At 50.7% G+C, this 25,577-nt stretch overlaps 1 protein-coding gene across 1 annotated transcript; it reads left to right on the top strand.

Annotated features, from left to right (window-relative positions):
- Positions 1-25,577, top strand: dusp16 (dual specificity phosphatase 16). Its single transcript, XM_072377490.1, has 7 exons — positions 1-203; positions 14,989-15,614; positions 16,966-17,104; positions 19,889-20,052; positions 21,941-22,100; positions 22,170-22,293; positions 23,359-25,577. The coding sequence occupies exons 2-7, from the start codon at positions 15,351-15,353 to the stop codon at positions 24,431-24,433; spliced, it is 1,926 nt and encodes a 641-aa protein (XP_072233591.1). The 5' UTR covers positions 1-203; positions 14,989-15,350; the 3' UTR covers positions 24,434-25,577.

Below are 25,577 nucleotides of genomic sequence, written 5' to 3'. Positions count from 1 at the left end.
GCTTTTATATTTATCGCAGTGACCTCATCGCTTATGGCAGCGGCAGGACTTTGGTTCCCTCCGTTGCTTTCTGCTCCGTCTTCACCGTCTCTGTCGCCTCTTTTCTCGGTCTTTAGGCTCCGGTGTATTGCGGCGGACTCCCCCGGAGAGCCAGCCGGGGCGGCGCAGCTGCTGGCCGGACTCTGACGGCGACTTTCCAGACGGTGAGTTCACGGAAATTCTCGTTAAAGTCTGAAGCGGCGGCGGCGGCTGGTAAAGTTCCGTTAACGGGGCCTAAAGTAGAGTTTTTCTCAGTGTGAGGCTGTACCGACGCCTTTCTGGGTTGTTTGGGGGGGCTGTTTCCGTCGGTCAGTCGGTGTTTAACATGGAAACACACCGACAAAATGTCAGAGAGCAGCACGCTGACGTTAGAGAACAGCTCGGTCCTGAAAATGTCGCCCAGATCCATCCAAAAGTTCCCCGAACTCATCCGAGGCTCTGAAATCCTCATGAAGCATTCATGACACGAGTTTTTATCAGCTGACATTACATCTGAAGCCTGGATTTACATGAATATCCAGTAAAATCACACCAGAACTTTACATTTCCGTGTAAATGGAGCCGAACCTCCACCTCTGTAATTAATCCTCATTCTTCCTTCTGTTCATACAAGAAAAGTAGTTAAAACCTACAGAGTTCATCAAAATTCAAGCTTCAGTTTCCATTAATTCACCTTAAAATGGTCCCAAACTGGTCTAAAATCTTGGCTTTGTGTTTGGATGAAGATTTGAGAAAAAAATGACACTAAAGTTGATAAAGAAGTGGATAAATCCAACATTAAACCGAGTTAAATCAACTGTTTATTGGCAGGAAATAAAGTCACAGCTTTGTTTTTTGTGAAATTTTTAAAAAATAATGCACATTTTTCCTAAAAACTCCTTTAAAATGTGTTAATTTTCTGTAGATTAAAGCCAAACTTCATGGTTTAAAGCAGGTTTTTGGTCTATTCGGATGGTTTCGTGTGATTAGAAGAAAGGTTAAAAATGTCTTTCATTAATAACTTCTGTAGTAAACCGTAACACCAGAGTAATTCCTGCTAACACAGTGTGAGAAATAAAGACTTAACTTTAAATCTGTGGTTAATAAAACTCTTAAATGTAGCCGTATTAAAGAGGTTTTATGTGCTTCTTCCTCCGGTCTGAATGAGTTAACTCATTTGTTGTTTTTAATGTGAAGAACGCTGCAGGAAAAGTTGATGTAACATTTGGCTCCGACTTCATTAATCATCTGTTAAAAGATACCGAAGAGGTGGAGGTGTTTCCTGATGTTTTTAATGTCCTGTAGTCCTGTTTCTCATGTGCTCATCTGCGAGTTTTAACACGTGGAAAAGAAGCCGAACCGGTTTAACACATTTAACTTTCAACATGTTCACTAAATGATTTTCACAGGAAGCGTTTAAGCAAACATCAGATTATTATTATCATCAGTCACTGAAAAAAGACTCCAGGGTTAATAAAACGAGTCTGAGTTTCTTTAAAAGGGAAGATTCAGTTTTTCTGCCTCCGAACAGAAGAAAATGATGATGATGCAGCTCTGTGGACGAGTCTCCGGATGAATCTGAATGAATCTGGACTCATCTGCGGATGAGTCTGGATGAGTCTGTGAATGAGTCTGAATGAGTCTCCGGATGAGTCTGCGGATGAATCTGAATGAGTCTCCGGATGAGTCTGCGGATGAATCTGAATGAGTCTCCGGATGAGTCTGGATGAGTCTCCGGATGAATCTGCGGATGAGTCTGGATGAGTCTCCGGATGAGTCTGCGGATGAATCTGAATGAGTCTCCGGATGAGTCTGCGGATGAATCTGAATGAGTCTGGATGAATCTGGATGAATCTGGGGATGAGTCTGGATGAATCTGGATGAATCTGGATGAGTCTGGGGATGAGTCTGATAATGAGTCTGGGGATGAGTCTGGATGAATCTGGATGAGTCTGGGGATGAATCTGAATGAGTCTGGATGAGTCTGGGGATGAGTCTGGATGAGTCTGGGGATGAGTCTCCGCATGAGTCTGGATGAGTCTGATGATGAGTCTGCGGATGAATCTGAATGAGTCTCCGGATGAGTCTGCGGATGAATCTGAATGAGTCTCCGGATGAGTCTGCGGATGAATCTGAATGAGTCTCCGGATGAGTCTGGATGAGTCTGATGATGAGTCTGCGGATGAGTCTGGATGAGTCTGGATGAGTCTGGGGATGAGTCTGGATGAGTCTCCGCATGAGTCTGGATGAGTCTGATGATGAGTCTGCGGATGAATCTGAATGAGTCTCCGGATGAGTCTGCGGATGAATCTGAATGAGTCTCCGGATGAGTCTGGATGAGTCTGATGATGAGTCGGCGGATGAATCTGAATGAGTCTCCGGATGAGTCTGCGGATGAATCTGAATGAGTCTCCGGATGAATCTGAATGAGTCTCCGGATGAGTCTGGATGAGTCTCCGGATGAATCTGCGGATGAGTCTGGATGAGTCTCCGGATGAGTCTGCGGATGAATCTGAATGAGTCTCCGGATGAGTCTCCGGATGAGTCTGCGGATGAATCTGAATGAGTCTCCGGATGAGTCTCCGGATGAGTCTGCGGATGAATCTGAATGAGTCTGGATGAATCTGGATGAATCTGGGGATGAGTCTGATAATGAGTCTGGGGATGAGTCTGGATGAATCTGGATGAGTCTGGATGAATCTGGACTCATCTGCCGATGAGTCTGGATGAATCTGGACTCATCTGCCGATGAGTCTGGACTCATCGGCGGATGAGTCTGGGGATGAGTCTGCGGATGAATCTGGATGAGTCTCCGGATGAATCTGAATGAGTCTCCGCATGAGTCTGGATGAGTCTGGGGATGAATCTGGACGAGTCTGCGGATGAGTCTGCGGATGAGTCTCCGGATGAGTCTGAATGAGTCTCCGGATGAATCTGAATGAGTCTGGATGAGTCTGGGGATGAGTCTGGATGAGTCTGGATGAGTCTCCGCATGAGTCTGGATGAGTCTGGATGAGTCTCCGCATGAGTCTGGATGAGTCTGGGGATGAGTCTGGATGAGTCTGGGGATGAGTCTGGGGATGAGTCTGGATGAGTCTGGGGATGAATCTGCGGATGAGTCTGGATGAGTCTGCGAATGAGTCTGGATGAATCTGGATGAGTCTGGGGATGAGTCTGATGATGAGTCTCCGGATGAGTCTCCGGATGAGTCTGGATGAATCTGGATGAATCTGGACTCATCTGGGGATGAGTCTGGGGATGAGTCTGGATGAATCTGGACTCATCTGCGGATGAGTCTGGACGAGTCTCCGGATGAGTCTGGATGAGTCTGTGAGTGAGTCTGGATGAGTCTGGATGAGTCTGAGTGAGTCTGTGAGTGAGTCTGTGAGTGAGTCTGTGAGTGAGTCTGTGAGTGAGTCTGTGAGTGAGTCTGCGGATGAGTCTGGATGAGTCTGAATGAGTCTCCGGATGAATCTGATTGAGTCTGGATGAATCTGGATGAATCTGGACTCATCTGCGGATGAGTCTGGATGAGTCTGGGGATGAGTCTGGGGATGAGTCTGATAATGAGTCTGGGGATGAGTCTGCAGATGAGTCTCCGGATGAATCTGGATGAGTCTCCGGATGAGTCTGGATGAGTCTGAATGAGTCTCCGGATGAATCTGATTGAGTCTGGATGAATCTGGATGAATCTGGACTCATCTGCGGATGAGTCTGGATGAGTCTGGGGATGAGTCTGGATGAATCTGGGGATGAGTCTGGATGAATCTGGACTCATCTGCGGATGAGTCTGGATGAATCTGGATGAGTCTGGGGATGAGTCTGGGGATGAGTCTGCGAGTGAGTCTGTAAGTGAGTCTGGATGAGTCTGTGAGTGAGTCTGGATGAGTCTGAGTGAGTCTGTGAGTGAGTCTGGATAAGTCTGGATGAGTCTGAGTGAGTCTGTGAGTGAGTCTGTGAGTGAGTCTGCGGATGAATCTGAATGAGTCTCCGGATGAATCTGATTGAGTCTGGATGAATCTGGATGAATCTGGACTCATCTGCGGATGAGTCTGGATGAGTCTGGGGATGAGTCTGGATGAATCTGGACTCATCTGCGGATGAGTCTGGATGAATCTGCGAGTGAGTCTGGGGATGAATCTGGATGAGTCTGGGGATGAGTCTGGATGAGTCTGGGGATGAGTCTGGGGATGAATCTGGATGAGTCTGGGGATGAGTCTGGATGAGTCTGGGGATGAGTCTGGGGATGAGTCTGGGGATGAATCTGGATGAGTCTGGGGATGAGTCTGCGGATGAGTCTCCGGATGAATCTGGATGAGTCTGCGGATGAATCTGGATGAGTTTCCGGATGAGTCTGCGGATGAGTCTCCGGATGAATCTGATTGAGTCTGGATGAATCTGGATGAATCTGGACTCATCTGCGGATGAGTCTGAATGAGTCTGGGGATGAGTCTGGATGAGTCTGGATGAATCTGGACTCATCTGCGGATGAGTCTGGATGAATCTGGATGAGTCTCCGGATGAGTCTGCGGATGAATCTGAATGAGTCTGCGGATGAGTCTGGATGAGTCTGGATGAATCTGGATGAGTCCGGATGAATCTGGACTCATCTGCGGATGAGTCTGGATGAATCTGGATGAGTCTCCGGATGAGTCTGCGGATGAATCTGAATGAGTCTGCGGATGAGTCTGGATGAGTCTCCGGATGAGTCTGGATGAGTCTGGATGAATCTGGATGAGTCCGGATGAATCTGAATGAGTCTGCGGATGAGTCTGGATGAGTCTCCGGATGAATCTGGATGAGTCTGGGGATGAGTCTGGATGAGTCTCCGGATGAGTCTGGATGAGTCTGGATGAGTCTCCGGATGAATCCGGATGAGTCTGGATGAATCTGGATGAGTCTCCGGATGAATCTGGATGAGTCTCCGGATGAGTCTGGATGAGTCTGGATGAGTCTCCGGATGAGTCTGGATGAGTCTGGATGAGTCTCTGAATGAGTCTCCGGATGAATCTGGATGAGTCTCCGGATGAGTCTGCGGATGAGTCTGCGGATGAATCTGAATGAGTCTGCGGATGAGTCTGGATGAGTCTGGATGAATCTGGATGAGTCCGGATGAGTCTGGATGAGTCTGCGGATGAATCCGGATGAGTCTGGATGAATCTGGATGAGTCCGGATGAATCTGGATGAGTCTGCGGATGAGTCTCTGAATGAGTCTCCGGATGAATCCGGATGAGTCTGCGGATGAATCTGAATGAGTCTGTGGATGAGTCTGGATGAGTCTCCGGATGAATCTGGATGAGTCCGGATGAGTCTGGATGAGTCTGGGGATGAGTCTGCGGATGAGTCTGGGGATGAGTCTGAGTGAGTCTGGATGAATCTGGATGAATCTGGACTCATCTGCGGATGAGTCTGGATGAGTCTGGGGATGAGTCTGGATGAGTCTGGATGAATCTGGACTCATCTGCGGATGAGTCTGGATGAATCTGGATGAGTCTCCGGATGAGTCTGCGGATGAATCTGAATGAGTCTGCGGATGAGTCTGGATGAGTCTCCGGATGAGTCTGGATGAGTCTGGATGAATCTGGATGAGTCCGGATGAATCTGGACTCATCTGCGGATGAGTCTGGATGAATCTGGATGAGTCTCCGGATGAGTCTGCGGATGAATCTGAATGAGTCTGCGGATGAGTCTGGATGAGTCTCCGGATGAGTCTGGATGAGTCTGGATGAATCTGGATGAGTCCGGATGAATCTGAATGAGTCTGCGGATGAGTCTGGATGAGTCTGGATGAATCTGGATGAGTCCGGATGAGTCTGGATGAGTCTGCGGATGAATCCGGATGAGTCTGGATGAATCTGGATGAGTCCGGATGAATCTGGATGAGTCTGCGGATGAGTCTCTGAATGAGTCTCCGGATGAATCCGGATGAGTCTGCGGATGAATCTGAATGAGTCTGTGGATGAGTCTGGATGAGTCTCCGGATGAGTCTGGATGAGTCTGGATGAGTCTCCGGATGAGTCTGGATGAATCTGGATGAGTCTCCGGATGAGTCTGGATGAGTCTGAATGAGTCTCCGGATGAATCTGATTGAGTCTGGATGAATCTGGATGAATCTGGACTCATCTGCGGATGAGTCTGGATGAGTCTGGGGATGAGTCTGGATGAATCTGGGGATGAGTCTGGATGAATCTGGACTCATCTGCGGATGAGTCTGGATGAATCTGGATGAGTCTGGGGATGAGTCTGGGGATGAGTCTGCGAGTGAGTCTGTAAGTGAGTCTGGATGAGTCTGTGAGTGAGTCTGGATGAGTCTGAGTGAGTCTGTGAGTGAGTCTGGATAAGTCTGGATGAGTCTGAGTGAGTCTGTGAGTGAGTCTGTGAGTGAGTCTGCGGATGAATCTGAATGAGTCTCCGGATGAATCTGATTGAGTCTGGATGAATCTGGATGAATCTGGACTCATCTGCGGATGAGTCTGGATGAGTCTGGGGATGAGTCTGGATGAATCTGGACTCATCTGCGGATGAGTCTGGATGAATCTGCGAGTGAGTCTGGGGATGAATCTGGATGAGTCTGGGGATGAGTCTGGATGAGTCTGGGGATGAGTCTGGGGATGAATCTGGATGAGTCTGGGGATGAGTCTGGATGAGTCTGGGGATGAGTCTGGGGATGAGTCTGGGGATGAATCTGGATGAGTCTGGGGATGAGTCTGCGGATGAGTCTCCGGATGAATCTGGATGAGTCTGCGGATGAATCTGGATGAGTCTCCGGATGAGTCTGCGGATGAGTCTCCGGATGAATCTGATTGAGTCTGGATGAATCTGGATGAATCTGGACTCATCTGCGGATGAGTCTGAATGAGTCTGGGGATGAGTCTGGATGAGTCTGGATGAATCTGGACTCATCTGCGGATGAGTCTGGATGAATCTGGATGAGTCTCCGGATGAGTCTGCGGATGAATCTGAATGAGTCTGCGGATGAGTCTGGATGAGTCTGGATGAATCTGGATGAGTCCGGATGAATCTGGACTCATCTGCGGATGAGTCTGGATGAATCTGGATGAGTCTCCGGATGAGTCTGCGGATGAATCTGAATGAGTCTGCGGATGAGTCTGGATGAGTCTCCGGATGAGTCTGGATGAGTCTGGATGAATCTGGATGAGTCCGGATGAATCTGAATGAGTCTGCGGATGAGTCTGGATGAGTCTCCGGATGAATCTGGATGAGTCTGGGGATGAGTCTGGATGAGTCTCCGGATGAGTCTGGATGAGTCTGGATGAGTCTCCGGATGAATCCGGATGAGTCTGGATGAATCTGGATGAGTCTCCGGATGAATCTGGATGAGTCTCCGGATGAGTCTGGATGAGTCTGGATGAGTCTCCGGATGAGTCTGGATGAGTCTGGATGAGTCTCTGAATGAGTCTCCGGATGAATCTGGATGAGTCTCCGGATGAGTCTGCGGATGAGTCTGCGGATGAATCTGAATGAGTCTGCGGATGAGTCTGGATGAATCTGGATGAGTCCGGATGAGTCTGGATGAGTCTGCGGATGAATCCGGATGAGTCTGGATGAATCTGGATGAGTCCGGATGAATCTGGATGAGTCTGCGGATGAGTCTCTGAATGAGTCTCCGGATGAATCCGGATGAGTCTGCGGATGAATCTGAATGAGTCTGTGGATGAGTCTGGATGAGTCTCCGGATGAATCTGGATGAGTCCGGATGAGTCTGGATGAGTCTGGGGATGAGTCTGCGGATGAGTCTGGGGATGAGTCTGAGTGAGTCTGGATGAATCTGGATGAATCTGGACTCATCTGCGGATGAGTCTGGATGAGTCTGGGGATGAGTCTGGATGAGTCTGGATGAATCTGGACTCATCTGCGGATGAGTCTGGATGAATCTGGATGAGTCTCCGGATGAGTCTGCGGATGAATCTGAATGAGTCTGCGGATGAGTCTGGATGAGTCTCCGGATGAGTCTGGATGAGTCTGGATGAATCTGGATGAGTCCGGATGAATCTGGACTCATCTGCGGATGAGTCTGGATGAATCTGGATGAGTCTCCGGATGAGTCTGCGGATGAATCTGAATGAGTCTGCGGATGAGTCTGGATGAGTCTCCGGATGAGTCTGGATGAGTCTGGATGAATCTGGATGAGTCCGGATGAATCTGAATGAGTCTGCGGATGAGTCTGGATGAGTCTCCGGATGAATCTGGATGAGTCTGGGGATGAGTCTGGATGAGTCTCCGGATGAGTCTGGATGAGTCTGGATGAGTCTCCGGATGAATCCGGATGAGTCTGGATGAATCTGGATGAGTCTCCGGATGAATCTGGATGAGTCTCCGGATGAGTCTGGATGAGTCTGGATGAGTCTCCGGATGAGTCTGGATGAGTCTGGATGAGTCTCTGAATGAGTCTCCGGATGAATCTGGATGAGTCTCCGGATGAGTCTGCGGATGAGTCTGCGGATGAATCTGAATGAGTCTGCGGATGAGTCTGGATGAGTCTGGATGAATCTGGATGAGTCCGGATGAGTCTGGATGAGTCTGCGGATGAATCCGGATGAGTCTGGATGAATCTGGATGAGTCCGGATGAATCTGGATGAGTCTGCGGATGAGTCTCTGAATGAGTCTCCGGATGAATCCGGATGAGTCTGCGGATGAATCTGAATGAGTCTGTGGATGAGTCTGGATGAGTCTCCGGATGAGTCTGGATGAGTCTGGATGAGTCTCCGGATGAGTCTGCGGATGAATCTGAATGAGTCTGCGGATGAGTCTGGATGAGTCTCCGGATGAATCCGGATGAGTCTGGATGAATCTGGATGAGTCTGCGGATGAGTCTGGGGATGAGTCTGAGTGAGTCTGTGAGTGAGTCTGGATGGATCTGGATGAGTCTGTGGATGTAGATGTATCTCTCAGAAATGTCAGGTCTTTGCTGGATTTTAGACCTGACATTTCTTCTTGTTTCTCTTTGAGCTTCACTTGGTCACTGATTGGTCAGCAGCTGATTTAGCTCCTGTCTCTTTAAGAGTCTCGTCCAGTCTGCTGATTGGTCTCTGGTCCAGTTTAATATAATGTGTTTCACGGTGATGTCACTCAGTGAATCCTGGAAAACAAACGATCCCTCCTTTGGTTTTGATGAACATTTCTTGAAGCCGTGCTTTAGAATAAATCTAAATCTTTGCACCATCTTGAGCTGGAACAAACAGGACTGATCACATGATCGATCAGCTGTGCTGTCTGGAGAATAATAAACATGTAAAATGGCTGAAGATCTCCACGTTTCTCTGCTGCTGGTTGTCTTTCTCCTTTAGTTTAGTTCCCTGTTAGTGACCTCAAGTGTTTCTTACAGCCGTGAGGAAGTCGGCCTACAGCGCCACCTGCTGACCACACCGGTTTATTCACTCCAAAGCAGCTGATGGAGACGAGTCTGAAGGTTAGATATGAAGTGACATGTCAGGAGTTCGACAGAAACGGTTACTGTGATGTGTTCATGGAGGCGTGTTTCAGCTCTGAAACGATTTCCCTCATTAATTCTGACACAGATGTCGGCGTGTTTTCCATTTGATGAAGAATTTAAACAGAAATATCAGTTTAAACCTCAGTTTTTAACCTGAAGCTTCACACAAGCAGGTGTGGGTGGAGCTGAGTTGTTGACCTTTGGCCTGCTGCAGGTGTAGCTGCAGAGAATCAGGAAGCAGCCGCTGATAAACATCAGGACTCGTTGTGTCTGCCGTCACCACGGTGATACGATCTGATTCAGTTTTATTCAGCTTTCCTGCTCAGAGCTGCTTCTAAACAAAGTTTACCTCCAGTTATTTGATATATAACTCACATAAACAGCTCTCTGATTGTACCTTTACGTCCCCAAGAGTCAGGTTTGTTCTTCGGAAAATATTCAACACATATAAGACCAGATTTTCAGATTTTAAATGGTAGCTTTAAGGTTTCACCGGGATTAACTCGTCCACTTCTTTAGAGAAGTGCTTCTACTAGATTCGAAGCATTGGACGCCATTTTTTTCCTCCTCTAAATTCCAGGAGTTGAGACTCTCCTTCGGTCCCTGCACCACCTCCTTTCTGGCACCATCTGTTCAGTGCCTTTCAAGCCAATGTCACTTGTTATGAATGGCACCATTGGGCTTAAATCCATAGTATCGCCATCGCTCTTCTTTCATGGATACCATTCAATGCTGGTTGGAGAGACCAGGTAAGTTCCCAACTGAGCGGCTGAGCAGCTCTGGAGCTGATCCAGAAGACAGGTAGCTCAGTAGCCATGAGCTCAAGAGGTCGCTAAGCTAGCTCTTTTGAGCTACGAGCCAGACATTCAGGTGAAGAAGAGGAACCACAGAGTCCGAGAGCTACCCAGCGACATGTTAGCTAGCTTCAGGCTGAGCAAGTTGGGAACTCTGAAGCCTGAGCTAGCTATGTTTATGTTTATGTTTAGGCATTTAGCTTAACTTTTATCCAAAGCAACTTACAGGTAGGCGGGGTTAGGGGTTAAGGGGGTCTTGCCCAAGGACCCCTACTGGAGATAGTACCTTTCATGAAGGGGATTTGAACCCAGGTGTCCCACATGAAAGGTGGCAATCATACCTCTATGCTATCCAGTCCCTAGCTAACACTTTGTGGCTTTCTAACGTCATCATGCTGTGCTTTTAAGATTCAGCTTCCCCTTCCTGAGAATCGCTCCCCAGATCAAACATTTGCGGATGAACTATGCTAGAATAAAGATGGTGTAAACGGTAACAGGGGCATGGCTGAGTATCGGCTCTGAAAGGGCTTAAAAAGTTCAGTCATTTAAAAGCAGAAACTGACAGGAGGAGCAGGTTGGTTTCAGGGTGAGTGCAGAGATCTGATAAAGCTGCCTTACGTGACTGTGATGCCATCTGTTCGGAGGTCTGCAGCTGATAATCGACACATCAGATGCCTGCAGAGGAATGTCCCGGCTTGAAAGAACATAATTGGAATCCCATTTATTCAGAAGAGGTGGAACACGATGTTAGACGCAGCCTGGGGCTCCAGCTACTGCTCCACACACTTTAACAGCCCTGGAAAACACACTGTGTGCTTTGAATGCCTCTTTAATTCAGTTTCACCCCTTCACACAGTCCGGCCTGTTTCCTCCTGCTGTTACATTCCTCTGCTTCAAAACATCACAGAGCTCAGCTGAGGAAGACGCTCTGCTTTCATTCATTCAGAGAAATGCAGCTCTGTGAACTCAGAGTTGGCAGAAAACCTCAGGAACAACACAAGAATAATGTTTGACAATGGGGTTGGTGCTCTGAAACAGAGCCGTGACGCACCACTGATCTCCTGAATCCATTCGATTAAGAGTTGTCCTTGAGCCACTCGGTTAGTTTGAGCCACAGAGACGTGACAATAAGACCAAAATAAACCAGAGGAAGCTTCTAAACTGCAGCGGAGTTGGACCCTGAGTTGGACCCAGTGGTGGACCCAAAGGTGGACCCAGTGGTGAACCTTGAGTTGGACCCAGTGGTGGACCCAAAGGTGGACCCTGAGTTGGACCCAGTGGTGGACCCAGTGGTGAACCCTGAGTTGGACCCAGTGGTGGACCCAAAGGTGGACCCTGAGTTGGACCCAGTGGTGAACCCTGAGTTGGACCCAGTGGTGGACCCAAAGGTGGACCCTGAGTTGGACCCAGTGGTGAACCTTGAGTTGGACCCAGTGGTGGACCCAAAGGTGGACCCTGAGTTGGACCCAGTGGTGGACCCAGTGGTGAACCCTGAGTTGGACCCAGTGGTGGACCCAAAGGTGGACCCTGAGTTGGACCCAGTGGTGAACCCTGAGTTGGACCCAGTGGTGAACCCTGAGTTGGACCCAGTGGTGGACCCAAAGGTGGACCCAGTGGTGAACCTTGAGTTGGACCCAGTGGTGGACCCAAAGGTGGACCCTGAGTTGGACCCAGTGGTGGACCCAGTGGTGAACCCTGAGTTGGACCCAGTGGTGGACCCAAAGGTGGACCCTGAGTTGGACCCAGTGGTGAACCCTGAGTTGGACCCAGTGGTGAACCCTGTGTTGGACCCAGTGGTGGACCCTGAGTTGGACCCAGTGGTGGAGCCAAAGGTGGACCCTGAGTTGGACCCAGTGGTGGACCCTGAGTTGGACCCAGTGGTGGACCCAAAGGTGGACCCTGAGTTGGACCCAGTGGTGGACCCAAAGGTGAACCCTGAGTTGGACCCAAAGGTGAACCCTGAGTTGGACCCAGTGGTGAACCCTGAGTTGGACCCTGAGTTGGACCCAGTGGTGAATCCAAAGGTGGACCCTGAGTTGGACCCTGAGTTGGACCCAGTGGTGAACCCTGAGTTGGACCCAGTGGTGAATCCAAAGGTGGACCCTGAGTTGGACCCTGAGTTGGACCCAGTGGTGAACCCTGAGTTGGACCCAGTGGTGGACCCAAAGGTGAACCCAAAGGTGGACCCTGAGTTGGACCCTGAGTTGGACCCAGTGGTGGACCCTGAGTTGGACCCTGAGTTGGACCCAGTGGTGAACCCTGAGTTGGACCCAGTGGTGGACCCAGTGGTGGACCCAAAGGTGGACCTTGAGTTGGACCCTGAGTTGGACCCAGTGGTGAACCCAGAGGTGGACCCTGAGTTGGACCCAGTGGTGGACCCAAAGGTGAACCCTGAGTTGGACCCAGTGGTGGAGCCAGAGTTGGACCCTGAGTTGGACCCAGTGGTGAACCCAAAGGTGGACCTTGAGTTGGACCCTGAGTTGGACCCAGTGGTGGAGCCAGAGGTGGACCCTGAGGTGGACCCAGTGGTGGACCCAGTGGTGGACCCTGAGGTGGACCCAGTGGTGGAGCCAGTGGTGGACCCAAAGGTGGACCTTGAGTTGGACCCTGAGTTGGACCCAGTGGTGGACCCAAAGGTGGACCTTGAGTTGGACCCTGAGTTGGACCCAGTGGTGGAGCCAGAGTTGGACCCTGAGTTGGACCCAGTGGTGGACCCAAAGGTGGACCCTGAGTTGGACCCAGTGGTGGACCCAAAGGTGGACTCAGTGGTGGACCCAGTGGTGAACCCTGAGTTGGACCCAGTGGTGGACCCTGAGTTGGACCCAGTGGTGGATCCAAAGGTGGACCTTGAGTTGGACCCAGTGGTGGACCCTGAGTTGGACCCAGTGGTGGATCCAAAGGTGGACGCGGAGGTGGACGCGGAGGTGGACTGTGAGGAGGTGGAGCCAGTGGTGGACCCAAAGGTGAACCCTGAGTTGGACCCAGTGGTGGAGCCAGAGTTGGACCCTGAGTTGGACCCAGTGGTGAACCCAAAGGTGGACCTTGAGTTGGACCCTGAGTTGGACCCAGTGGTGGAGCCAGAGGTGGACCCTGAGGTGGACCCAGTGGTGGACCCAGTGGTGGACCCTGAGGTGGACCCAGTGGTGGAGCCAGTGGTGGACCCAAAGGTGGACCTTGAGTTGGACCCTGAGTTGGACCCAGTGGTGGACCCAAAGGTGGACCTTGAGTTGGACCCTGAGTTGGACCCAGTGGTGGAGCCAGAGTTGGACCCTGAGTTGGACCCAGTGGTGGACCCAAAGGTGGACTCAGTGGTGGACCCAGTGGTGAACCCTGAGTTGGACCCTGAGTTGGACCCAGTGGTGGACCCTGAGTTGGACCCAGTGGTGGATCCAAAGGTGGACGCGGAGGTGGACTGTGAGGAGGTGGAGCCAGTGGTGGACCCTGAGGTGGACCCAGTGGTGGAGCCAGTGGTGGACCCAAAGGTGGACCTTGAGTTGGACCCTGAGTTGGACCCAGTGGTGGACCCAAAGGTGGACCTTGAGTTGGACCCTGAGTTGGACCCAGTGGTGGACCCAAAGGTGGACTCAGTGGTGGACCCAAAGGTGGACCCTGAGTTGGACCTTGAGTTGGACCCAGTGGTGAACCTTGAGTTGGACCCAGTGGTGGAGCCAAAGGTGGACGCGGAGGTGGACTCTGAGTCAGAGGTGGGGGATTTTCTGGTTGTCTGAGTTGAACGAGTAACAGCAGGTTTTACAACATGAGGGGATTTCCTGCTGCAGAGCTCCCAGTCAGGCAGACACGTTTGGACCAGACTCAGGAGTCATTAGCTGCTGCTTCACTCTGATAACCTGGAGTTATTCTCTCTGAGCACACCTGGATTAAACACCTGAGGACGGAAAATCACTGCTGGGGTTGTTTCCTCTGGAACATCCAGAGCTCAGATTCATAATTATTTTCATCAAAGCAAGAACAGCTGCAACCAAAGCTCAGACTTAGGAGGGTTCAGTTTAATCATCTGGGATAAAAATAGATCATATTTAATCATTTACTGCCTTTCTGTTTAGTTAAAAACATTCTTTTATCTTTCTTTCTTGTCTCCTTGTTCATTAAACGAGAATATTTTCAGTTTGTTTTTGATTCTGCTCTGTCTTTAAAGCTTTATTTTCTGTCCTGAGAAAATGATTAAATCTGTGGTAAAAATGATATTACTCTTAAACCCTCCCAAATCCTTTGAACTATTTCAATGTTTTGTTCTTTTTGATGATTATATTCAGATATTTATACACGTTCCTACTGATAAATGTACAATATGTCATCACAGAAAAGACTTAAAGTCACTTTATAGGTATTATAATGTGATTTTAGAGTGTTTTAGAATGTTTCCTGTAAATGTGTTCCTGGTCTGCTCTGATTGGTCAGCAGCAGAGGTCTGATCAGGCTCCGCCCACCACTCTGAATACTGATCAGTTTTATCATATTTTATCAGTCTTTAGATCTTGAAATTTGAACAAGTTTCATTGGAAATGACGGGAAAAGCAATGAGTCATGAAGTAGCTTAAAGTCATAAAGAGGAGGAAGGCGCCTGAAGCTCAAACCTGATTGGCTACGAGCAAGAGGAAGTTAAAAGAGACAAATGAACCAGAATGAGATAATAAAAATAGGTTTTGTGGCACTGCTGTGGTTCCGTAGCTTGAACTTTGTTTCTAATTCTGTTCCTCAGTTTGAAACCTTCATCATGAAGACGAGGAGCGAGCCGCAGGGTGATGTCATCAGGAGACACGCCGCCTTCTGTTTCACGCCGGCTGTGGAGTGAATGAAACACTGAAACACGCTCATTAAAGCCGTCGGTGGGCTTCGGCTTCCTCTTCCTCGCTCTCCCTGCGGCTGCCATCAGGATGACATCATCCGACACAATGGAGCTCTTCATCCTCTGAGGTTCCTCGCCAGGCTGTGTCACTGCGCTGGAGCGCCGGCCGGGACGCCCAGGAGGAGGAAGAGGAGGAAGAGGGGGAGGCGGGGCACTGCAACCAGGGAGGGAGGGGGGTGGGGGGGTGGGCGGGTGCCGAGGAGTGGTTGTCTGACATGTCGGAGCGTTCGGGGTCCAGGTCTGGACCCGGGGTGCCGCGGCCCGGCTCGGTGCGAGCCATCGGGGCGGAGGCGCTGGTGGCGCTGCTGGAGGGGGGGTTGGACCGGGTGGTGCTGATCGACAGCCGGCCCTTCGTGGACTACAACGCCGCGCACATCCTGGAGGCGGTCAACGTGAACTGCTCCAAGCTGATGAAGAGGCGGCTGCAGCAGGACAAGGTGCAGATCGCTGAGCTGCTGCAGCACTCAGCCAAGAAGAAGGTGAGGGTCACGGGGGTCAGGAGGGGTCACAGGGGTCGGGAGGGGTCACACGGATCGGGTCAGGAGGGGTCACACGGGTGGAGAGGGTCGGGAGGGGTCACAGGGGTCGGGTCAGGAGGGGTCACAGGGGTCGGGAGGGGTCAGGAGGGTCGGGAGGGGTCACAGGGGTCGGGAGGGTCGGGAGGGGTCGAGAGGGGTCATGAGGGTCGGGAGGGGTCACACGGATCGGGTCAGGAGGGGTCACACGGGTGGAGAGGGGTCACACGGATCGGGAGGGTCGGGAGGGGTCACAGGGGTCGGGTCAGGAGGGGTCACAGGGGTCGGGAGGGGTCAGGAGGGTCGGGAGGGGTCAGGAGGGTCGGGAGGGGTCACAGGGGTCGGGAGGGTCGGGAGGGGTCGAGAGGGGTCATGAGGGTCGGGAGGGGTCACACGGATCGGGTCAGGAGGGGTCACACGGGTGGAGAGGGGTCACAGGGGTCGGGAGGGTCACAGGGGTCAGGAGGGTCGAGAGGGGTCAGGAGGGGTCACACGGATCGGGAGGGTCGGGAGGGGTCAGGAGGGTCGGGAGGGGTCACACGGATCAGGAGGGGTCACACGGATCGGGAGGGGTCACAGGGGTCGGGAGGGGAGACGGGTCGGGACAGGTGGAAACAGGACATTAGGTGACCCGGGCGACATCAGCTGTTTCAGACCTTTGGGTCTGCTTGATGCTGCGTTCAGGAACAGATGGGAACTCTGGCTTTCCAGCTTCTAGCCTGCAAAGAAATGAAGGGAAGCTTCAGCTGGAAGTCAGGTGTTGTTGGGAACCTTCGGACTCTGGTGGACTTTAACAAACTCTTTTCCTTTCTTAGATTAACGTTGTGACGACTGATCGCAGTAAAAGAAAAAGAGTTCTGATGTCTGAGGCTCAGTGAAGGCAGCATGATGTCAGCGTTCAGCTCTTCACCCATTGGTTGATAATCGTGTTTCAGAAGATGGTGCCTGTCCACTTCTGAAGCTTGGCTGAGAATACTGATCAGTTTTATCAGTTTTATCAGTGTTACGGCGATTTGAGTCGAGTGAAAACATCTGAATAAATAAAACATCTTAATAAAAAATAAGAATCTGAGACTGAAGGAAAAAGTTTGAACTTTTAGGCCTCAGTTCAGTTTTTAAACACGAACAAACATTTTGGCCCTGACATGGCTCCATAAGGAGCATTTAAACCCAGATCCAGCCGGCTGATTGGTCCAAACAGCGGTGAAGGCAGGCTGTGATTGGTGGACAGCTCAAAGCTCTCAGGAAGTGACCTGAACATAATGACTGCTGATTGGCTGCAGGTCAGTGATGCGTTCGTGTGTGTGTGTTGCAGTTGGAGCTGCAGGGCGACCAGGAGGTCGTCGTCTACGACCAGAGCTCCTCGGACCTGGCCGCTCTCGGCGCCGACTGTTTCCTCAGCGTCCTGCTGGTTAAACTGGAGCGCAGCTTCCCCTCCGTGCACCTGCTCTCAGGTGAGTCCTCCTGCGGTCAGCTGCAGCTGTTGATGTTTCTGCACCAGATTAAAGGTCTTCTTCACCTGTTTCCATCAGGCGTTTAAACCTCAGGGAGCGAGAAGAGATGAAACCAGAGCAAAGAAACATGTAGATTTGTTGCTTCTTCCTTTATTCTGCTGATTTCTTCTTCTTCTTCTGATGTTTCCCTGGGATAATGAGCTTGATAAAGTTGGATAATGAGCAGAGATGATTGTAGAAAATCATCTTTATGCAGTTTTAATGTCATTTCCTGTTCCTGTTTCTGTTAAAAAGAGACCAGCTCTGTTTTAATGTGACACCGATGATGTCATCATGGTGACATCATAGTGGCCTCAGACCTCAGATCAGTGGTCAGAGCGCTGCCTTCGCTCCTCTCTGGGTCACGTTATGTAACAGTGATGTAATGCTGCTCCTGTGGCTCCGCCCTCAAACTTCAGACTTCCCAACCGGAAGCTGTGGCGCTCATCGGTTACGCAACAGCAGCATGAGGTCAACACACACACACGGTAGCAAAACTGTGGGTTTTTTAGTCTTTTTTCAGATTTTTTTAAAATAAAAATAACATTTTATGTCCAAAAAACGTTCTGATTGAGTCCTTCAGAGCCTGACTCATCAAATCCTGATTAAATAAATGAAATTTTGCACTCTGACGGCGTCTTTTCAGTCCGACCCGTTCCCAGGAGTCTGAGGGACGTTGGACCTGGTCTGGGTTCTGGTTCCGGTCCGGTTTGCAGAAGGTGAAATCAGTTCAGAGGCTCCTCAGGGCAGCTGCTGCCACATCAGGGTTCAGCTGATAAGAGATAAAGAGGTTTACAGCCGGGACGCAGAGTCCAGTGTGGTCGACCCGTGTGGCGTTCGCTGTAACTCGGAAAAGCCAGTTCAAGTCAATTCAATTCAACTTTATTTATAAAGCGCCAGATTACAACTAATATCCGAGCTAAGGAAACCAACAGATTGGACCGAAACTTGTCTTCAGTCCAATCTCCCGTCCTGAGCCTGAGGGACTGTGGAAAGGAACGACTCCCTTTAACAGGAAGAAACCTCTGGCAGAACCAGAACCAGGAAGAAACCTCTGGCAGAACCAGAACCAGGAAGAAACCTCTGGCAGAACCAGGAAGAAACCTCTGGCAGAACCAGAACCAGAACCAGGAAGAAACCTCTGGCAGAACCAGAACCAGGAAGAAACCTCTGGCAGAACCAGAACCAGGAAGGGTGGCCATCCACCTCGACCAGCTGGGGTTTGAGAAGACAGAAAAGAGGGAAAAGAGGGGGGAAAAACACCAAAACGCCATTCAAAGGATACCTGCTGGAACAGGGAAACACAAGTTAATAACCACAATAATGTCACAGGGACATAAAATCATTTGAGAAATTAAACAGGAGGAAAAAGAGAGGAAAGTGAGGAAAGGTGTGACAGATGAGGTCCCCCAGCAGGCTGGGCCTATAGCAGCAGAACTATGGGATGTTTCAGGATTACCTGAGCCATCCCTAACTATAAGCTTTATCAGAAAGGAAAGTTTCAGCCTGATCTTAAAGGTAGAGAGGGTGTCTGCTTCCTGAAGCCAAACTGGCAGCTGGTTCCACAGAGAGGGGCCTGATAACTGAAGGCTCTGCCTCCCATTCTGCTTTTAGGGGCCTGATAACTGAAGGCTCTGCCTCCCATTCTGCTTTTAGGGGCCTGATAACTGAAGGCTCTGCCTCCCATTCTGCTTTTAGGGGCCTGATAACTGAAGGCTCTGCCTCCCATTCTGCTTTTAGGGGCCTGATAACTGAAGGCTCTGCCTCCCATTCTGCTTTTAGGGGCCTGATAACTGAAGGCTCTGCCTCCCGTTCTGCTTTTAGGGGCCTGATAACTGAAGGCTCTGCCTCCCATTCTGCTTTTAGGGGCCTGATAACTGAAGGCTCTGCCTCCCATTCTGCTTTTAGGGGCCTGATAACTGAAGGCTCTGCCTCCCATTCTGCTTTTAGGGGCCTGATAACTGAAGGCTCTGCCTCCCATTCTGCTTTTAGGGGCCTGATAACTGAAGGCTCTGCCTCCCATTCTGCTTTTAGGGGCCTGATAACTGAAGGCTCTGCCTCCCATTCTGCTTTTAGGGGCCTGATAACTGAAGGCTCTGCCTCCCATTCTGCTTTTAGGGGCCTGATAACTGAAGGCTCTGCCTCCCATTCTGCTTTTAGGGGCCTGATAACTGAAGGCTCTGCCTCCCATTCTGCTTTTAGGGGCCTGATAACTGAAGGCTCTGCCTCCCGTTCTGCTTTTAGGGGCCTGATAACTGAAGGCTCTGCCTCCCATTCTGCTTTTAGGGGCCTGATAACTGAAGGCTCTGCCTCCCGTTCTGCTTTTAGGGGCCTGATAACTGAAGGCTCTGCCTCCCATTCTGCTTTTAGGGGCCTGATAACTGAAGGCTCTGCCTCCCATTCTGCTTTTAGGGGCCTGATAACTGAAGGCTCTGCCTCCCATTCTGCTTTTAGGGGCCTGATAACTGAAGGCTCTGCCTCCCATTCTGCTTTTAGGGGCCTGATAACTGAAGGCTCTGCCTCCCATTCTGCTTTTAGGGGCCTGATAACTGAAGGCTCTGCCTCCCATTCTGCTTTTAGGGGCCTGATAACTGAAGGCTCTGCCTCCCATTCTGCTTTTAGAAACTCTGGGAACCACAAGGAAACCTGCAGCCTGAGAGCAAAGTGCTCTGTTGGGGAAATATGAGATCTTTCAGATTTAAATGAAATCTTTGACCTCTGAAGTTGTTCTTTCTGTCGTCTCAGGTGGTTTCCTGGAGTTCTCCCACCTGTTTCCGGGTCTGTGTGAGGGGAAGTCCACGCTGGTTCCCTCCTGCATGTCTCAGCCCTGCCTGCCTGTCGCCAACCTCGGGCCGACCCGCATCCTGCCTCACCTGTACCTGGGCTGCCAGAGGGACGTCCTCAACAAGGTAACACAGAGGCCACGCCCACTTTTACTCCTCTTACCAAAGCCAAATATTGGTTCAGGCCTGCTTTAGGAGCGGTTCTAAGTGGGTTGTGGAAGCAGAACTTCCTCTGGTGAGTTTCTGCAGAGGACCACAGAGTTTATCTCCTCAGATCAGACTCTGAGTTCTGTTGTCTCCCGATGGAAACCATCATGAGGTGAAAAACTGCTTCAGCACTCAGCTGTGATGTGGGTCTGAACCTCCAGATGTTCAATAAATGTTCTCCAGAAACAGCTGCAGATGCTTCATCTGATTGGATCTGATCCTGAAGGTTCTCTCATATATCAGAGATAATGTAGAATATTACTTTTACTCTTTATTAAAGTAGCTGCAGACTGCCCGTCCTGTTCTTGCTTTACAGTACCGGGTCAGGCCTCGGCAACAAGATAAAATGGTTATGAACAAAGTGAAGCAGTGTGAGGTGACCAACCTTCGACTGGACAATCATAAAAGTGCGTGATTTAGATCATGATTATGACCACATTTGGCCCGCGAGGCAATTTCAAATTAATATTAAATGCGGCCCGCCAGTATTATACGGCAGTCACTGCTTATACTACAAATCCCATAATGCTTTGCTGTTGTTTTAGAACTGTTGTCAATTAGAACAGAGGCAGAAACGCCCCCTCCTCTGTGTCAGTAGCATCTATGCTAGCGGTCTTCTTGTGCCCCCCGCCTCTCCCCCAGACCTCAAACCACAGCTGTCACTGTTACCTACCAAAAAATGGCCAAAAGAAAGGCAGAAAATAGAACTTTTCTGGACAGGTGGGAGACAGAATATCCGTTTATGTAAAAGACAGACCTGTTTGTCTTGTTTGTGGAGCCAACGTGTCAGTAACTAAGGAGTAACTAAGGAGTAACTAAGGAGTAACTAGGAGTAACTAAGGAGTAACTAAGGAGTAAATAAGGAGTAACTAGGAGTAACTAAGGAGTAACTAAGGAGTAACTAAGGAGTAACTAAGGAGTAACTAAGGAGTAACTAAGGAGTAACTAAGGAGTAACTAAGACGTAACTAAGGAGTAACTAAGGAGTAACTAGGAGTAACTAAGGAGTAACTAAGGAGTAACTAAGGAGTAACTAAGGAGTAAATAAGGAGTAACTAGGAGTAACTAAGGAGTAACTAAGACGTAACTAAGGAGTAACTAAGGAGTAAATAAGGAGTAAATAAGGAGTAACTAGGAGTAACTAAGGAGTAACTAAGGAGTAACTAAGGAGTAACTAAGGAGTAAATAAGGAGTAAATAAGGAGTAACTAAGGAGTAAATAAGGAGTAACTAAGGATATAATATTAGAGACACTATGAAACGAAACACCAGGACAAATATAAGGACCTGGACTCAGCTCAAAGGAGCCAGAAAGTAAAGGAGATGAAAAGAGGTTTATGTTATTTTATTTTCTAATTTATTAGCCTGTGTAAGAAGCTAATTTTGACATAAATCAGAAGGCTGCAAACAGAAAGGAGGCATTCAATTTTTATTTAAATTCAATTTAATATGCCATTGATATGTTTTTATTATTATTATTATTATTATTATTAGCAATTTCGCACCCCTGGACTTTAAAGTTATATAAGCGTTGTTCAGTATTCATTGTTAAATCAAAACTTGTTGGGTTCCATATTAAAAGGTTCATTAGTTCAATTTAAAATTCTGGCCCACTGTGTGTTTGAGTTTGACCCCCCTGGTTTAGATCATGACCGGCAGCTACCGGGTCAGTAACCCTGCAGGAGGAAGAAGCACCTGAGGTTTTGGTTAATGCCTCATTAAAACTGCATTAAAACTGGCCGTATTCTCTCCAGGTTGTTGCTACCTGGGCTGGTTCTGATCCGACTCTGCCCTCTGTTTGTGTTCCAGGAGCTGATGCAGCAGAACGACATCGCCTATGTCCTGAACGCCAGCAACACCTGCCCCAAACCCGACTTCATCCCGGAGTCTCACTTCCTGAGGGTTCCCGTCAACGACTCGTTCTGCGAGAAGATCCTGCCGTGGCTGGACAGATCGGTGGAGTTTATAGGTGAGCATCCACCGGCGGTACAGGTACCACCGGCCTGTGGCCCGCAGCTCAAACTCTGCTGTGTTTCAGAGAAGGCCAAAGCCTCCAACGCCCGGGTGTTGGTGCACTGTCTGGCAGGGATCTCCCGCTCGGCCACCATCGCCATCGCATACATCATGAAGAGGATGGACATGTCGCTGGATGAGGCGTACAGGTGAGACCCTCTGGCACCGTTTACTGCTCTGGGAGCTCATGACCACCTGCAGGTTTCAGCACCTGGGGGTACCAGTTAGCACCTGGGGGTCCCAGTTAGCACCTAGGGGTCCCAGTTAGCACCTGGGGGTCCCAGTTAGCACCTAGGGGTCCCAGTTAGCACCTGGGGGTCCCAGTTAGCACCTAGGGGTCCCAGTTAGCACCTGGGGGTCCCAGTTAGCACCTAGGGGTCCCAGTTAGCACCTGGGGGTCCCAGTTAGCCCCAGTGGGTTGTTGACGAGGCGTCCGGGTCCGCTGTTGAGCTTCTGGTGGTAGAAACAAGACTTTCAGCCTGTTTTATTCCGGGTCGGGGGGCTTCAGAGGCTAAGACCCTCCATCGTGATTAGGTGCTGAGTCTGAGAGTGAAGTCTGAGGTCAGCAAAAAGGGTACGGCGCCCCCTCTGGTTGGGGGTGAACAGAGCAGGACACCTGGGTCATGATGTCAGAAAAGGTTCTGTTAATTTCTTTAAATGTTCTGGATAGTCCTTCAGTTCTGTCAGAAATGAACTGTTCTGGTTTTTGACTCCAGGCCCGACTCTTGATTCCATAAAAACGACTTTTTATTTGGGTTTTCGTGTGTTCTGGAGGGTAAAGAACCCTTAAAGGGTCCAAACTGCTGTCGTAGCTAAGCCTTTGCTGCCACCTACTGGCAAGCAGAACCCATTTGTTCTGTCCACCTGGTTCTGTTAATTTCTTTAAAAGTTCTGTCAGAAATGAACTGTTCTGGTTATTCTTTGTATTTCTGACTGTGGATCATCATTAGGTCCCAGTAGAGTTCTGAAGGGTTCTGGATGTCTCCTAAAGGACTAAGGAAGCATCACGGCTGCTGCTCACATACTTCCTCAAAGTGATGAGCAGCAGAACCTTTTTATTTGGGTGTTCTGGAGGGTAAAGAACCCTTAAAGGGTCCAAACTGCTGTCTTAGCTAAGCCTCTGCTGCCACCTACTGGCCAGCAGAACCCATTTGTTCTGTCCATATCCGTCCCAGAGGCTCTCTCCAAACTCTGCTGACTCTGATGTTTTCCAGGTTTGTGAAGGAGAAGCGGCCGACCATCTCCCCCAACTTCAACTTCCTGGGTCAGCTGCTGGACTTTGAGAAGAAGATCAAAAGTCCTCCTGGTTCTGAGTCCAGACTGAAGTCCCTGCATCATCCGGAGCTCGGCGGCGAGTCCTTGGTCGGGCCGGAGGACGCCGAGCCTGCCGTGGCCTCAGAGGCGCCGGCTGGGCCCGGCCCGGCGCCGCTGGAGCCCCTCACCTTGCCCTGCGTCTTAGCCGACGCCCCCGAGGAGCTGGCGCTGAGCGGCCTGCAGCTCGCCGACGGGCCGGAGGACAGCGCCCGGCTGAAGCGCTCCTTCTCTCTCGACATCAAGTCGTACGGCGAGCCGGGCGGGAGCTCCGCCCACCGGGTGTTCGTCCCTCACGGAGGATCCGGGGACGACTTCTACAAACCGCCGTCCTTCAAAGAAGCCACCAGCAAGCTGTGCCAGTTCTCGCCGGTGGAGGAGGTGTCGGAGCAGTCCACTCCGGAGCAGAGTCCCGATAAGGAGGAGGTGGCGGCGCCAGCCTCCGGCGCCATCACCAAGCCGCCGCCGCCGCCCGTGGCTCCCAGCTGTCCGCACACGCTGCAGCGGAGCGGCAGCATGGAGGAGAGCACCACCAGCTTCCTGTTCGGCCTCTCCCGCAGCCAGCAGCAGCTCGCCAGACCGGGATCCAGCGGCGCCCTGAAGGGGTGGCACTCCGACATCCTGCTGGCGCCCGTCACCGTGTCCACCTCCTCTCTGACGGGCGGGTGGTACCTGTCCTCAGAGTCCACGCGGTTCTACTCCACCTCCGCCATCTTGAGCGGCGGCGGGGCCGGCGGCTTCACGGCGTACGGCTGCAGCCACGGCCTGGAGGCGGTGCGGCGGCGCAGCCGGCAGCGGACCGGTGACCACGGCGACTCCAGGCGGAGCTGGCACGAGGAGAGCAGCTTCGAGAAGCAGCTGAAGCGGCGCAGCTGCCAGATGGAGTTCGGCGACGGGATGACGGACAGCCGGTCCCGGGAGGAGATGGCGAGTCAGTCCAGCTTCTCCGGCAGCATGGAGGTCATCGAGGTGTCCTGAGACCGCCGCCGCAGCATCGCACGCCGCCAGGACGGCTCGGACGCAGCCCAAAGCTTTCGGCTCGACACACCAGCGGAGCGCCGGTGAGACGGAGGCTGGCGCCGACCCGGCAGAGAGCAGAACTGATATCCAGAACTCATGACCAGAGACGGATAAAAAGGTTCTGATCCATAAACCTGGAAAATGATCAATAAAATCGGTAACAAACAGATAAAATGCAGGTTCAGAACCAGCAGAGCAGTGTCAGGTTCTGAACTGTGTCGGGTAGAACCTGATCATGACCACGGCTGCTCTGTTCTGGTTCTGTTCAGTTTCCACCCTGGTCCAACACCTCCACGAACCCATATTTCCGCTCTGCTGAACTCACCAGAACTTCCCTCGGTTACAGCTTGGTTCTGCTTGGTGGGTCCAGAATGAGAATGTGAACATCAACCTTCAGACGTACCTCTTTGAACCCAGCGGAACCAGGTTCTGGTTCATCTTTAGAACTCCATAGGAACCGGTTTGCATCATCAGGTCACTTTGACTGCTTCAGGTGTGGTTCTGTATCGGCCCGTTTCAACCAAAGCGGTCCCAGGGAAGAGTTCTAAGTTGGTTCTGTGAAGAAACGGCTTTGATCCGGTTTGTTTTCCACCTCAGAGAGCACAGGCTCTGATCCAGAACTGGAACCGCTTTGGTGGAAAAAGAATTCCCAGGTGTTGTTGGATGTGGAACCAGAACCGGTTCTATGGTGGGACTCGTTCAGGATGTTCTGTTGGATCAGCTGGTGTAAAGTCTCCTCTTCGTCTCCTCCGGGTTCTGACCCGGTTTTAATTTCCGGACCTGAACTTGGGTCCCTTCTTGTTTCAGATTACCTGCAGCTCGCCACCGGGGGGCGACGCCCACCGACTCAAACTGGGCTTTTATTGGACAGTCTTTGTTCTTTTTGGATGTTTTATGAAGTGACAGATGGATCAGCTGATTGGCGTCTGAATGTTTGATCGGGTCTGGAACCGCCTCGCTCCGTGGCAGGTAAACTCTCAGGTGTTCTCTGAGCTGCCTCACCTGTCAGGATCAGCAGGTCATGTGACTCTTGCACTACTGTGGTTTGGATGGATTTAGTTCAAAGTGTACAGAACAGTGGAAATAAACACGTCTGAGTGGG

Source organism: Leuresthes tenuis, unplaced genomic scaffold, assembly GCF_036924035.1.
Source record: "Leuresthes tenuis unplaced genomic scaffold, fLeuTen1.0.hap1 SCAF_23, whole genome shotgun sequence".
Lineage (NCBI taxonomy): Eukaryota > Metazoa > Chordata > Actinopteri > Atheriniformes > Atherinopsidae > Leuresthes > Leuresthes tenuis.
This window is presented reverse-complemented; position numbering and strand designations above follow the sequence as displayed.